Source organism: Sylvia atricapilla, chromosome 5, assembly GCF_009819655.1.
Source record: "Sylvia atricapilla isolate bSylAtr1 chromosome 5, bSylAtr1.pri, whole genome shotgun sequence".
NCBI classification, from domain to species: domain Eukaryota; kingdom Metazoa; phylum Chordata; class Aves; order Passeriformes; family Sylviidae; genus Sylvia; species Sylvia atricapilla.
Genome location: NC_089144.1, coordinates 60733151 through 60749689, shown reverse-complemented (window position 1 = coordinate 60749689; position 16539 = coordinate 60733151). Strand labels below are relative to the sequence as shown.

Below are 16539 nucleotides of genomic sequence, written 5' to 3'. Positions count from 1 at the left end.
CTCATAAGAGGGGCATCAGCTCCCTTGACCAGGTGGCCGTGCTGCTTTTGATGCAGCCCAAGATGTGGTTGGCTTTCTGGGCTGTGAGTGCTAGTTCATGCCCAATTGTTGACAGCTCTTGTCCAACTTCCCATTCACCAGTACCTATTCTGCAGGGTTGCTCTAATCCCTTCATCCCTCAGCCTGTATTGGTGCTGATTTTAAAATCCTTCTGCTGCTTGACCTCTTTGCATCTTCTGTAAAACCTGACCGACTCTTAGGGACTCCTTAAGAGAGTTGATTGTGCTTCTTGAGATCACTATCAGCAAGCATGTTGTCTTCTTTTAGCAGAAGTTGAAATTAGCCAAAACTAAATGCTAGGTAAGCATCTGCAAATACACACTTCTGCTTTCACCCATAATTGCCTTTCACTAGTTGTAAACATCTAGTTTTATTGTAGTGCTTTGTACAAAACCCATGGCTGTTTTTATTCTTCTGACAAGTTTGACAGTTATCCATCCATCTTTCAGTGTGTAGAGTTGCAGCATCACAGCTTTTGTTTGGTTCTTTTGTCTGCCTGGCTTTACATCTTTAATTTACTACACTTCTCACTACCTGCTCATGTTTGCAGACCTTGCAGCACCCTGTACACTGGCTCCTGGCCTGTGTTGGAGCTGCCTCTGAACACCTGTCAAGTGAAGTTGTGGTTGAACCTGGTGACAACATTACCTGTCAGTTAAAAGTGGAAGGAGGGCTTGGAGGGAGCAGAAGCTTATGAGAAAGGTGAAGAATTCAACAAGAAAATAATTCTGAAAATTAAGCGTTCAAAGGTTATAGTAAAATTATTTGTGCATTAAATATGAAATGTGCGTTTCATTTAAAAGTAAAAAAGAATTTATGCCTTAGTTACAGTTGCTCAAGAAGTTGCTTTTGTTTCTGTGTTCATCTGAGAGCGAAGGCAAAATTTTCACCCCCCTCAGATTTATTTTTTTCCCAAATTCAGGAAAGGGTGTCAATGCATTTTACGTCAAAAGAACTTTAAAACTGACAGCTGTTGTTGCAGCCATCATTTCAGGTTTCATCAACTGACTACAAAAGACAAACGCTTTTCTTTAAATATTGAAAGTGATTGACTTGTGCTGTGTTGAGTTCAGCATGTATTTAATTATTCCTGCAAGAGGGGATGCTCAGATTTAGGGGTATCTCCTTGTTCTGATCCATCACTCCTCACTGATGGTCTTATAAAGGTGAGTGTGCAGCAGGGAGAGTAGTGCAGGGCATGCAAGTCTGGGTAGAAAATGTGGTGTGAAGCTGGAGGGCAGCAAGTTGCTTGCCTTGGTCCTCCCTGGGCAGGAAAATTAGGGCTCAGCAGGGAAGCCAAAGCTGCAGAGAGACTTCTGAGTGTGTGTTTAAGGTACAGGGGGAGGAAACAAAATGTACAGAAGAAATAAAAGAATATTTGTCATTAACCACATAATTTTCTTCTAATCATTATAATTGGTGATAGCTTTGGAAGTTTTGGCAATATTCTCTAATATGATGCTAAGAAGAACTTCTGCTTTTTCTGTCTGGAAGAAAGAATAAATCTAGTAAGCAATGACTGTATTAAAATCCAAAAATAGCTTGTAGCCAAATTTCCTTATGTAATCTTGGCTTTTAACTTCCCCCATTCGCTGTGTTGACCTCAGCTCAAACAGACCCCTGGAAATCACCGTCAAACCACAGAAAGGTTTGGATTGGAAGTCACCCTAAAGATCATCAAGTTCCAACCATCTCTGCCATGGGCTGAGAACCTCTCAGACCAATATGCTCAAGGTCCCATCCAGCCTGGCCTACAAAGGGATATGGTGTCATCAGTTTCTCTGGGCAACCCGTTCCATACATCATCACCCTCACAATTTCTTCCTAATACCTAATCTAAACATGCCCTCTTTCAATTTAAAGCTATTCCCCCTTGTTCTGTGTCCACATGCCTATGTAAAAAGCCCCCCTCCAATTTTCCTGTAGGGCCCCTTTAGGTGCTGTAAGGTCTCCCTGCAGCCTTCTCCAAGCTGAAGAACCCAAACTCTTTCAACCTTGTCTTCATAGGAGAGGTGCTCCAAATATTTGAAATAACAGCTTGACTCAGTAGATATAGAAATATTATTAATTTTATTTTTATTTTTTCCTGGTAAAGAGGCTGCAGGAGCTTCTCAGTAGGTTTTACCACACTTTTTGGAAGCACTCTGTATCTCAGTAGCTGAAAACATCAATGATTTTTGTCTTCCCACATAATTTCTTACTGCGTTATATCAGTCCTTGAAGTGCTGCTTCCCAAAATACATCATTTGTGACTCACCATGGAAAAACCCTTTTCCTAAGGGTTTGTCTAAGCATTGTAAATATTGGAAATATTTACTGCAAAGAAGGGCTGCTATTATGATACTGGGAAAACCTGGAATTCACTTAGCAAAAATGGTTAAAATATCCAATTGTGTATTCTTTAGGACAGCCATCAAAATTTATATTTCTTTTGTCTCTACCAACAAAATACTGCTGAAAAGGATAAGCTCAGTTAGGGGAAGGAGGGTAAAGGCCTGTATGGTGGTAACAAATGCTGTATACAAACTGGAATGACTCGCTCAGACCCGGGCTGGCCAAAAACACTCAGCTCAAACTTAGAATGGAGGGATTGTGCTTAAATGACTTAATCAGATTTGTTAGCCTTTGTAGACTGTTAATGACTGTCCAGGGAGGCCTTACCTGTTAAAACTTCCCAACTCTTGAGTGTCCTTTTTGCCCCATAGTCATGTGTACAGTATTACCTTCCAGCACTTACCTGTGAGAACTGAGGATTGGCCATTCATGTCCAAGTTGTTGTCTGGGATGGGGTTGCATTCTGGACCTGTTGGTTACTTCAGATAACTGCCCAAGTCTAAGCCGCCAGGTCTTTTGGGGTTGGTTTGGTTTGGTTTTTTTAATTTGGACTCTACCCAAAATGAAACAGTATGCAAATGTATAAAATTACAGTGGTATCAAAATAAGCTTTAGAACTCGGTCAGATTTCTAATACTGTCTTGAAAGAATCGTTCTCTTTCTTGCTCCTATTCTTGGAAGCAATTTAAAATGAGAATCGTGGGGGTAGAGGTATGTTTGCCCCAAGCTACCGTGATTTTTATTTTTTTCCTAGCTTTTTCTTTGCCTGGACGTGTTTTATTCAGAGGCGTTGCTGCTCTCAGTTTTGAGAGTTTGGCTGTTGAATGTCAGGAGAGTATTTAATTTCTTATTCCTGTATATCTGAAGAATCCATGCAGGAGGTCAAATTAGTTAATTAAAGAGGATTACTTCTTTGCTGATCTGAAGTATGCTTATTGCAGAAGCATGCAGATACAGTCTAAAATAGATCTTGGTGATGAATCTCAGATTGTTCCAGACTGTGGGATTCCAGGAAAATGCTAACGCTGCATATAGACACTGGGAAACCTGGTGGCCCTCTGGGGGAGTTTCAGATTGGTTTTTACCAGCCTTCGAACAGATGCTGTTCAAATATGTTGGACCAAAACTGGAGTGTCTAAAGTTAGACTAAGTACAGATTTAGGAGTCTTACTAAATGAAGAAATCGTGACGTATGTTACTGTCTATCTTCAGCTCCCATTTAACTTACTGGGATTTGCATTTGATCAACAGCCTAAAAGGTCAGACATCTTTTAAATAGAAACACAATCTCAGTTTCCAAGACCAGGAACCTATAGTTTAGGCTTTTGAGTCTTGCAGTGTGTGGATATTATCTAAAGTTGATTGAGGAAGAGAGAAAGAGCCTGGCAGAAACAGTTACATGCTTGAGTTTGGACTGGTGCTCTAACAGATGTAATAGAGGGCAGAGAGAAGGAGAAATAATATTTTGCTACTTGGGTTTCTCACTGATTAATTTAAAAAAAAAAAAAAAAAAACCCAACAAAAAACCACAACCAAAACCAACTTGTTGCATGTTATTTCCTTAGATCATTTCACTAGAATGTATAACCTGGTCATGGCCCAAGAAAACAAATTTCAAATATTATATAAATGATATGTAAGGAAAAAAAACACCCTCATAATTTTTGAGAAAATCCTTTGTCCTCATCAACAGAACTCTTCTGGCACATCTGCATTGATTCTGTTGACTTCTGAGGTCAGTTTTATTTTGTCAGTAGGTTGCAACATTTAAGAAATAACTTCAAGGCTGCTACTGCTGAGTATACACAGCAAGTTAAAACTACAGAATATATACAGCAGAATAAGAAAGCAGTTGTAGTTTGCCATGTGTGCACATTGAATGTAAACATGCTGTCTTGTAATGCTTTAGCTGGACTTGGCAGCTTATCAGCCCTTGATGCATTTCACTTAGCTGAAGTCTCAGGGGTGTTCTTTCATGTATGAGACATATGATGTGCAAATATACTGATATGCAATATAATTAAAATTCACCTTTTGTTCTGTTTTTGATAGCCATAGGATTATGTGTAGATTGACAAGTTGTGCTGATTTTAATCTAATAGTCAACTTTTCAAGTATATACTTTGTGAAATGAAACTTCGTAAGTTCACACCAAGTTGGGAGCTATCTGAGCTGTTAGTGACCCACTCTCACAACACCAGGAACAAACTGCACACTGGGCTGCAGCAGCAATTGAAGAGACATTCTCCATCCACTTATTCCTTGTGTGGCTGCTTTGGAGTGGTGTTCAGCACAGGGAAGAGAAGCTTCAGGAGGAAATCTGCAGGCTCTTTCATCCTGAGGAGAGAGTCAGGCTCCTCCCAGGCCTGCCCAGCAAACAGGGAAGGGGCAGTGTCACAGCTGGTGACCATCAGGTTCATTTCATGAGAGACAATTCTTCATCCTGAGCATGGGCTTTGAGCTCTGGAGCTGGCTGCCCAGAGCTTGTGGGCTCTCCATCTTTCCAGACTTGCAAAGCTTGTTTTGGCAAGGCCCCGAAGCAACCTCATCAAACTTAAAAATAATTTCTGTGCTAAATGTGTGTTAGGACTAGATGACTTGTGCAGATATCTTCCGACCCTTTTTTCCTCTCTTGTGATTCTGCATTAAGCAGTATTTAAGTTTTATGTAGAACATTACCCACTACCTAATGGGAATATGTAAACTGATTGGATTGCAGTCTAGATTTCCTAAGCTCTTCCTTCTGACATGCCTTTAAAATCCTTCATTTAATGATTTGTTTGAATATTTGTCTTAATATTTTTCATGTTGTTGATTCTGTACAGACTTTATTTTAATCTTTGTAGTTTATTTTTGAAGAACACTGTCAGAAATCAATCTTATGGTTGACCCAGAGGGCCTTGACTGACTTGCAGGTTTGTGGAGCTGTTGATGCCTGTCTGCTGAGGTGGCTGCTGCAGGTCAGTTTAGTAGATAGGCAAAACCTGCAACATGGTCTTTTAGCTAGAAATACTTGCTATGGGTCAGCTTTACTGATGTAACAATCTTTGAACTTAACTCTATAGCATAATGCTGTCTTGACTTGATGCCATTGTCTTCGTAAGGTCTATTGGTGCTAATCATCAGAAGAAACTTTGTTTCCCCAAAGTACTTAACTTTTGTGAAATGAAATTTTATTGGAGATACTCTGTTTCTGCTGCATATACAGTAGTTCCTTTTGTATAAGAAGATTATTTTTTTTGAGAGAGAAAAATGTATTGAAAGTCTAGCAATGCATTTCTAGTTCCTTTATGTTTTACTGTGGGATCTTCTGCTATGGCACCGAATAACTGTATGGTACTTGAGAGCTTTTGTTCTCACAAAAAATACAGAGCTTTTTGCAGAAATCAGCGGTGTAGAACCCAAAGCCAGCTGCAGCTCCCAGCTTTCCATACTCATTGTTTATTCTCTTAAGATAAATCATTTGACTTTGAGTTTGCATTAGTGACAGATTAAGCTGCCAGTGTAAACATGGTAGGATTGAGTATTTTGAAAGTTGTGTGTAATTTTGTGAAGGAACTAAACCCACGAGTGTCCGGAAGCAATGTAATGTTGTGTGTGTTTGAATAATATTTTGCAATGTTCATGAGAAAGGGAAGTAAGTATTTAGAACAGTATTGGTGAAATGGTAACAGTTTATGTTTCCTAATTTTTGTTTACTGAAAATAATTCTTGACACGTGGAGCTTTTACTCAAGTTTCCATGCAAAGGAAGAGAGACACATGTTATTGTACAGCCAAAAAATGCCATTATTTATAGTTGGGTAATCTTTCAATTTACTTTTGACAATACAATTGGATTAGAGTGAAAATGTTTTCATTTTAAGTCTCAGAGTTTGGGGTCTATTTGTGAAGTGCTAGACATCTTCAGTTTTTAAAAGAAATATTAAATCGTTCTCAGTTTCCTGCAACTAATGTATGTTTATTAGAAGTAGAACCCATAAAATTTAGAATTTGCAACTGTGATGTTCACCACCATTCTTTAAAATGCTTTTTCTTTCTTAATCCTCGTTGTCAAATTATCATTTTCTTTGTTAACGGTGTGGGGATGACATACTTGGAACATAGGTCCATCCTGGGAGGATGGTAACCTTTCTTAAAATGGAGGGGTGACACGCTGTCACACAGCAGGAGCAGTTTGGATTAGATGAGCCTGCACATTTAATCTGGAGAAATAAATTCCTAACAAAATGTAGTACTTGTGGCTGCACTACTAAATGTTGGTTGTTTTTTCTCTTTATTTTTCTATTTCCACGTGTAGATGCTGTACACTTTTTGGTCAGTTCAGTTCTCCTGTAACTTTAATTAGCAACAGTTATAAACAAAAAAGTAGGAAAGCAAGTAAAATAAAGAATTTTAAAAAATAACCAGAAAGTATTTTTCTTTTGTATAAATATGCTTGAAAATATCACTGAAGAATTTATGCATATTGGTATGGATCTTGGTCTTGCTATAGAGAAAAATAGAAAATTCCATTCTTTACTGCTTACATGTTAGGTTTGGAAGATCTTTGTTTCTTCTTTTCTGTAAAGCTCAAAACATGTCAGTTATCAATAACATGCTTCTGTAGTGTGAAACCCAGGTTGCTTTTCTTGATACAAAGTTGTGGGTAACAAACTTTAAGGAAAGGTGTGTACTGATTAGGTATTTGTTTTATGGATCTTGGCAGTAATGTTAAATTTGACAAGGTTTAATAATGACTTAATGGGCAAATTTAATATTACTGGGTTTTTTATTTGTTTAAGAAACTTGATCTGTGTAACCAGGTTTTACATAAACATGAAAAGATCTGAAAAGATGCTAAAAATCTTTCAAAAGATAGCTTTTACGTGTTTATGGATGGCTTTGAAACAGAGCAAACTGTGTTGTGTTCTAACTGAAAAATGTTTTTGGTCCTATTTGGTATGAAAGGATAGTGCTAGAGGTGAAGGATGGTGAGCACTGAGCTGGTGAGACATCAGATGCAGATGATAAAAAGCAGATTTGAGCTTTCTCTTAGTTATTGCGTTAGAAGTATTTAATTGTCATTCCAACAGAATGATCAATTTATGTGGAGCACAGTAATTCAGCAATGCAGCTGGCAGTAGTGGTTAAATATTTCTGTCTTTTTAAAAGTGGTTGTGAATTACCATCTTCAGTGCAGGTGCTTTGAAACTGTAACTTAAGATTTCTTTGATCTCTTTCTTAATGTAATTTATTAAAACATTACTTGTTGGTTCAGAAGGTTTAACATGATGTTCTTCATTGGATCCTGAAAAATTTGACCAGACCATTTTGTTCATATTCCTGGGAAATTTGTATTCGTTTAGGAAATGTTTTGTTTCATGTTTGTTTTGAATTTAGTAGTCTGGTTTTGTCTGAGGCTACTCCATGACTAAAACAGCTGCTGCTCCTTCACAGGCCTATGAAGAGTACACCAGCAAGCTTGATGCTCTACAACAGAGAGAGCAGCAGTTACTGGAATCCATGGGGAATGGAACTGATTTCTCTGTCTCCAGTTCAGCTTCAACAGACACAGTTGCATCATCTTCCTCCTCCAGCCTCTCTGCTGCACCTTCATCCCTTTCAGTTTATCAAAACCCTGCTGATATGTCACGGAATAACCCTAAGTCTCCACAGAAGCCTATTGTTAGAGTCTTCCTGCCCAATAAGCAAAGGACTGTGGTGAGTCAGTTTCTATTCACATACTTGTAACCTCAATATTTCCTGTATCTCTTTCTCTCTATATGCAAAAGTTAATTTAAGAGCTGAAGAAATACCTGGGTGGAGGTCAGAAGTGTCATGATCACTGTGCTCTGCCACACTCAGTTGTTTTGATCTGTTGAATGTTTTTGACAGGATTAACTCAAAGAAGTCCATTGTAGCAATAATACAGAACACAGAACTTTCATGAGTTTCATAACTGTGAAGATACCTCAAGAAATATTTTTCTCAGCTTTATCAGATAGATAGTAATTTACCATTTTACAATAGTTAGGAAGGGACAATAAGCTCTTTTTCTTGTATTATACAAAACCATTCATTAGTTTAACAGGGCAAGATGGAGGAAGTATTTTCTATGTTGTCAGAGTTGAAAAGCATTGAATGCTTTAGAGCTAGAACCAATCTTGCAGCTAAGAAGGGCTATGTAGGATTGCTTGGGGTTTTTCTTTCATTTTTTCCTCCCCACTCACCATGGTGAGCATTTGTGCGGAGACCAACATGCTTTCAGGTCTTGTGTGGAGATCTGGTTGGGAAGGAACACAGTTGCAATTAGAGGGGTCAAGAAGTGCTGCCCACAAACTGCTTGAAACCTGGCATTTATAACAGTTTATGTAACAGTTTTGACAATGTTACAGTGATTCCTGGTGTCTTGGAAGAGTAATTCACTTTTTGCTGCTAGAGGAGGGATTTTTTTGTCAGTTAAGAGCTGCTAACTGAAGAGCCTTGATATGTCCTTTAGAGCAATACACTGCAAACTGTGACACATGAAATTATTGACAAGCCAGAGTCTAGGCTCTGTTTTGCAAGGTGGTACATAATCCAAACTTAGCAGGGGAGCAGTGTTTCCAGAGAAGGTGGGAAGTGAATGGACAACAAGTGTGCATGTCAAAGCAGGACATTTTGCGGTGGTCAGTCAGGTGTCAACTGTCTCTGGGTTGTTACTGTCTGCTGAATTTGAGTTGCTGGTAGAAAGAAGAAAACATCAACTGGGTAGTGCTGGGCATTGGAACATGTCCTCACCCCTTCCCTACCACTTGCCTTTCATCCTTCTCCCACCTCATTGAGCAAAAGACATAGAGTGGGAAAAACATTGGAGAGCAGTTGTTTTTATCTGACTTTTTATAATATTGCTTGATTGTTGAAGATATTGCTGAAGATGGAAAGTACTGTTTGGGTTTTGACCTAGAGAGTGGGAGTTTAATGTAGACTGTGACCACTGTGCAAAATGTACAGTGTAAAGCCAGGTGATTCTGTTGTCCACCTGTTGAGGGAAGTCTAAACACACTGTACTACCCACAGAGTGGATTCTGGAGAGAAGGTCCTGGATTTTGGAGGCACCCTGGTTTCTTTATGTGTTCTGTCCCACCCTGTCTGGCTATTTGCAGCCCCTGTCATGGGGCTCAAAATTTGTTTTTTTTATTTCCTGTAAAGGATCACAGCATATAATTTCCTGCACTGTTCTGTGCATTACCTTTTTTGCCTCTCCTGTGTTCTCCTGACCTTTAACCCACATAGTGCAATTCTACTCTTACTGTTTTCCCCTCATCTGCAATACTCTTGTTCTGCTTCTTTGTCTCTCCCTTTTTACCTCCTCATCAATCCTGTTTTATTTTTCACAGCACTAGATGCTCTTTCTGGGGTATGGGTGGTTTAACTTGGTTGCGGTCAGGGAGAGGCTCTTGCTTCTGTCTCCAGGTTTCTAGTGGAGGCTGAACACTTATTTGCCTTACAGGTCCAGCTCTGCAGCTAGTTTCCAGCTTGCTTTTTTTCTTCTTATTTCAGTTTTACACACTGCTTGGATCAAGTTGTGTTACTAAGTTGAACTTTTTTCCTTGTTTTCTTTTCATATACCGGTAAAGTATCTCTGGTTTAGAGCTAAGAAATGGTGTGTATGGGAGCTCTTGAGTGTAGGGGTTATTGGCCTTGGAGCTGAAGTTCATTTCTCTGGAACTTGAACCAGTGCTCATTTTATTGAGAAAGTCAGGAATTTCTTGTTTGGTGACTCTTAATGTCACTGCTTTTCAGTATTTATTGATCCTACATGTAGTCTGTTGGAAACTAAGGAAATGACAGGAGCAACCACAATCCAGAAGGAACTGCAGCAGCTTACTGAATCTTGGGGGTGCATCAAGTACAGCATCACTAACTAGTTGAGAGAGGTCATTGTCCTCCTCTACTCAAGTGTGACCTCACCTTGAGCACTGTATGCAGTTTTGGGTGCCACAGTGTAAGTTCCTGTGATTCACAGTGCAGTTTTAGTGGCCAGCAGTCATATGATGGGTTACTAACCTAAAAAAGCATCCAATATTTTTCAGTGAACACTGAAACTGCTTCCTTCATTCTCTCAGTGGATTGAGAAGTGTTGCACACATTTGTCTGCTTTCGTAACCTCTGGCTTTTAAAGCAGACTGGTTGTGTCTCACTTGTGCCTATTAACTGAGCCATTTGCTTCTGTAGCTGTGATGGTAGTTCAGGATGTTCAAGTGTACAGGGCAACTTGTGATGGGTTAAAGCAGGAAGGAGTTTCCTTGGGAAAATAATGTGGTACCTGCCATTAGAGCTTTTCCCCTGCCCTAGTTCCCATTCCATATGGCTGTTGAAGCAAGGGTGATGTGTTCTACAATGGAGCAGGTGGCTGGGAGAGATACTGTTAAAGTTGCAGTGTTGCAGACGTCTCCTCCCCACCTCAACCTCAATTGCTTGCAATTAGTATCTACTTCGGAAAGAAAATCTTGTTAGTATCACAATAATAATTTCAGTCTTTATTTCCAATTCACTTCAGGAGGGGAGAAATGTTCTTGGATCCTAAGGAGTCTATTTTTGTCTGGGAATGCCATGACATTTCTTAAACTGACTTAAAGTGACTGGAATTGAGTTGGTAATGGAGAGCCAACCTCATTATTTATCTTTGATCACTCTGAAGCAGCCCCAAGTACTACAACAGCCTTCTGCTATTTGTTTAGAGCTGCTAAAAATGCAGGAAATGGGGGGGAGTTGCTTGCATATCTTACATTTTTTGACTAACAACTGCCTTGTTAGTTGAGAGTTCTCTACATGTTATTGTTTGTGTAGGATCAAGCAAATACATCTGTTGGAGCTGACTCAATTTCAAAATATAATGTAAGGAAACTGGTGGAGTACAAAGAAATGAGAGCATGGTGTTCAGTGTAAGTCATTGTAGTGCCGAGGTAGTGTAGCTGGAGAGTTTCTTTGTGTGTGTCATGATAAGGCAAAGCGTTGGACAAACTTTTTCCTAATGGAAGAGAAGGTGTGAAGGTGCTTGCCTGAAAGCCTGACAAATCTGTGGCAGAGCCTACTGCTCCTCATTTGAAGTCAGCATTTTGATTCAGCCAGCTACAGGACAGGGTTCAAAAGTAATTTCTTTCTGAAAGCAAAACCAAATAGCTGGCTTGGTTAGCTGGAAGGGAATCAGTGCATAAATAGTGTCAGGAATAAAAGATTGTTTGCCTTGGCCTGGAAAGGGATGAAGACAAGTTTCTTTCTCTGAACAACCTCCTAAAAGAAACAACAGATTGTTTTTTCCTCTCTGTATTGGGGTAATTTTATCCCCTATAAAACAGAGAGAGAAACATATATACTTTTCTTTCCTTAGTGGCTTTGCTCAACTGGCAGGTCACACATCCTTTGGAGAAGCATTCCACACAAATGTGACCTGGATAAGTCTGTGCGGGGTGAGTCTGTTCCATTTTGTACTAGGCCAGAGAGAAGGATGCTGAAATCATAATGTAAGATGGTGCAAGTCTACCTGAGATGAAAAGTTGTTTTGTAGAACAAGTTGATGAGGCTTATCCAAGCAGTGGCAGAATTTAGGGAAATATTAGTTTAAAGCTTGTTTCAGTTAGGAATCTAAATGTCTGTGGTGTGCATAGTAACAAATCTAATTGAGGGAGAGCTTTTGGAGGTGGAAGCAAAGTTAAAAACTCTCATCTCCTGCTGGTTGCTGTAAGTCTGAGAGATTGTTACACGCTAAGACTTGGTTTTGGTGAAAGGGAGGTAGTCTTGAATGGAAGTAGGTGATAGTGTGTTGGCATAAAAGCAAGTAGTATTGTTTGCTGGTGAGATGTCTGAGAGAATGCATGGAACAGAGCTTTGGGCATTCTTAGTTGTGGTGTGGATTAGAGTTTTTTTCCAAATTGTATGATTGAATGTGCATGCAGAGAAAAGAGACAGAAGACAGTGCTCATGGAAATGAATAGAAGTAGACATATACCTGGTTGTTGATAAGGGACAGTAATTCTAGGGGAATGGTGATTATCAACTGATGCAGAGGTATGGGACAAATAGGATTAATTTCAGGGTTATGTAAGAGGAAGAAGATGTTGAAGAAGTTTAAAATTAAACTGAAGGAGTCTGGGCAGTGAGCATAAAAAGCTTTCTATGAGTGTATGGAATACAGGAATATGGTATTTGCATGTAGAGCAAGATGTAGGCATTTTGTGGGATTGCTTTGAGTTGCGTGATTTTTTTTTTTCTTTTTCCCTAATTTTTGTTTTTTTTTTTGTTGGGAGAATGGTTTTTGAGGACCTGGGTAAAGTATCTTTTGCGCATCAATTTTCAACTGGTAGGTTTGGGATAATGAAGAAACCTCCATTTCCAGTTGCAAAAGCACTTCCAATTTTAACTATTTTGTCAACTTTCACAGAGCAAAAATTATTTAGGGATTTCTCCAATTAGATTGCTTGGTCACTGTAGACCTTAAGGCACTAGCAAGAATTTTTAGACAGTTTTCCTGTGGCACATCAGGTGAGGCTGGTTTCCTCACTTGGAGGAAAATTTTCTGATACCTGTAATGGAGTAAAAATTTTATGGACATCTCTGGAGTATGTCTCTGTCACAGTGAAGGAGCACAAGAATAGATCAGGCATGTATGATATTTTCCATGGGTTGTCTTCCAAATTTGAGCTTTTTGTCACTCATGAGTTGAAGTGTTTTCTCTTTGGAAACCCTCTGTTCAGCCTCCATTAGGTGCATGCTGTGGACACTAGAAATCTATGTCTTGTGGTTAGGAATTCCTTGGGCGTGGTTGTGTGTAGTGTGAGTAATGTTGATCTTTACATCTGCCACAAGCTGCTTTATACTGAGTGAAATAAAGGCTTCTGAAAAAAGCCGTTTAACACAAGGCCTGGTATAAAAACAAGTAGCTAAAACTGGTCATAACTCTGTGGAGGAACAATATTAGGAGGTTTTTTGATGTTGTAGTGAAGTCCTAGTGAAAGGAAAGGAGAGGATAATTCTAGGAAAGAAGAGAATGCACTAAGAGGGCTTCTAACTCAAGTAGTTTATGAACGAGATCATACAACTTGATGAATAGCAGCCCTGAATGATTTTGATTACCCAAGAAATCCCTTCTGGACAAGTACTTAGAGTAGGGGAAAAGCAGTCTGAAAGCAAATGAGCTCTCCTGAATGATAATCTGAAGCATGGGAAGTTACAGGAAAACAGTGTTTAAGTGTAAGGGATGATGGCCATTTGAAAGGCATCAAGTGGTGATAGGTCTTGTGCTTCATCTCTGTGGTCTGTTGCTGCCTTCTGCACATTTTTTACCAGCTTCCAGAGGAAATGTTCCCTTCATGTCTTCTGGCCTTCTTGGTGAAGTGGCTGTGAGAGTGGTAAGCAATCTCCACTGCTCTCCCCAGTTGCGTTTATCAAGGATCCTCCTCCAGCTCCAGTGCCCTCTCTCTTTCTGTCAGCATGAGCAAGGAGTGAATTTGGTCCCTTTGAATTCTGTTTCTGTCTATAGTGGTCTGAATAGGGACAGTGAAGCAAGGGAATAAAAAAAATAAAAAAATAAATGCTGTATATGCTTTGGGAAAGCTTGGTGGCCTCCAAATACTTCAGCTGCCTGCAGATTCTTGATATGATCAAATCATTGTGTGTTACCACCCACCACAAGGTCAAATAATTTCCATGGTAGCTTCTAAACTGAAAGTAATATTTCAGGTAACAAAAATAGTTACCCTTTCTTCTATGCTGAACTACAGAATGTTGTGTGGGTTCTAGAATATTTTGGTTGTTCTTTGTTTTGCTTTATTTTGAAGTTTTAGTGTAGTTAGAGGTGCTTTGTGTAAAAAATCAGCATAAATAGCATAAATCTGGGTCAGTAAAGCTTTTCCACTTGGTTTTGTGTTGGTATGCTTCACGTGCATCTCATAGTTACACATATATTGGAAAGTTAATGGAAGTTCTCAAAATGTGAATGTGAGACTGAGTTTTTGAAAGTGACAATTTGTATGTTCAAGAGTTAAAGGAACTAAACAGGACTGAGAATGCTGTGCGTGAGGACAGTTCTTAAGTGTCTCACTCTTGTCACACCTTGGTTTATTAGTACATCTGCCTTTTAATTAGGCAAGCAATCATGTGATCTTCTCTGCAGTCATGAAGACTAGAAGAATAAGCTATTTTTATTCTATGTAAATTCCTAGCATAAATTAATTCATCATGCATGCACAACTGGGATCCTTCAAATATGCTGTTTTTAAATCTGATACTTGATTCATTTCTTTTGAGTTCAGTTTTGCATCTTGCTTTCTGTAGTTTATGCTCTGAGCTTTTGCCTCAAGCTTGCTGAGTAGTAAGCACTGAATTTCTGCAGGCATTTGAGCTGCCCTACCAGTTTCACCTGTCAAGTATAAGGAAAATTCATAGAAGGGACATTCAGGCAGCTGAATAAACCAGTTTCTTGCTTTCAATTACACACCTGGTTTGACATGATTAGGTTTTCCTAATCAAAAATACAATTAAAACCTCCCGTGTTGTATCAAACATGCTGCAGAAATTAAGTTTATTTTTAGCCTATGCCAATGGCTGGTTGCTGAATGTATCTGAATACTTTGAAATTTCATGTATCTTATTAACTGTCTGGTCACATGAAGTAAAGGGTAGTTTACTTTCAAGTAAACTTCACTTGATACCTCTGTATCACTACGAAAATTTATTCCATCACTCAGTAAATGGTCTTTTATCTTTCTTCTGGAATTTTTTTTTCCTTTGGTCCTTCTCCCCTCCCACTGAGATGGGAGTGAGCAACCAGCTGAGTAGTGCTTAGCTTCCTGCCAGGGGTAACTCACCACAAGCTACCCTCAAATGCTGGATAAATTCAAAGACATATGTGTTGAAAAGAGAATAATCTACTACAGTTTTATTGACACACTGTCTTAGATGGCGAAGTGAAACAATATTGAAAACTTGCCATTATAAAACTGATGACTTGTCATCTGGAATGCCACATGCAACATTGATCACTGGTTTTTACTCAAGTAAGGAGTGTTTAATGATTCCTTATGAGATGGAAAGTCTGGCTGTATAAAGTAATGAATGCTAGAAAAAATACTGTTTTGAGCATGCTTCCTTTACTTCATAGCATGCTAGGCAGGCACTCAGTGAAGTGGAATACAAGTTACAAATCTGAAAGTTATCATAATAAATGTTCTAATTCCATGTCTAGTAGGTAATACTTCAATTCATGCTTCTTGTGTTCTTTAAGCAAACTAGCCAACAAGAGTTTTAATATTTGTAGGGAATATGTATACTACCTGAAGATGGAAGTATCCATTTGATTTTAGGATCAGTTGCAACAGTTTAGAGCAGGATGTGAATTTCAGCCCTTCTGCTATAGTTTCTTGCCCTGATGCTGCTTTTGAAGTACTTGAAGTGTGATCAGCTGAGACAGGACTCTACAAAAGTGAACTCTGGGCCTGACCTATTACAAAGATTTATTTAAACTGTTTCGTACCTTAAATTTCTAATGCATGTGGGTTTTGGTTTGGAGACCAGCCAGCTGACTTTTTTGTCTTTTGAACAGAAACCACGAGGTCCAGGGGTTTCATGCCCATACAGTGGCTACAGATATTTTTTCTAGATGAGCATTTCTCACAAGTCTGAAGTCTAAAGCCATATTTTCCAAACTTTATTTTACTAGTAGGTCATTGTCAGCCTTCACAGCTTCTGCCACTGGTATTCACTCTAACTAAAATTTGAAGATGATCTGTTCTCTACTGTCCCCTTTAAAATGATCAGTGCTGTTTCGAACATAGTTTGGGAGCTGTCTCCAAAGCTTGAAAAATAATACGTGAAGACCATTGATTAGGCACAACAGATTTCATCCAGTGTGGTTGAAAGATGATGTATTCTCAGGAAAATATTTCTGCACTGACATAAATCAGTCTGTTGTGTTCTACAAGTGAGTACACTTAATTGCTTTGGAGGGTGCTGATGGGTGCTGGTAACCCATGTCTTTGCAAGTTAAATGGAATGCTTTTGATTGAATGGTAACAGCTTTGTAAAACGGGTAGATTCTGTTCAATTTCCCTTGGAAACAAGCTTTAATGCAATGAAACTGCCTCTCATTTGTCTCACTAATATGCTTCATTAAGAATGCATTTTC

The 16539-nt window shown here is 39.0% G+C and overlaps 1 protein-coding gene across 1 annotated transcript in view; it reads left to right on the top strand.

Moving 5' to 3' along the window:
- The window catches only part of BRAF (B-Raf proto-oncogene, serine/threonine kinase), a 77623-nt gene that overhangs the window by 19382 nt on the left and 41702 nt on the right, over positions 1-16539 (top strand). Inside the window, exon 3 of the mRNA XM_066319706.1 lies at positions 7833-8096. Within this exon, the coding sequence (XP_066175803.1) occupies positions 7833-8096 (264 nt within the window). The remainder of the gene's footprint in view (positions 1-7832; positions 8097-16539) is intronic.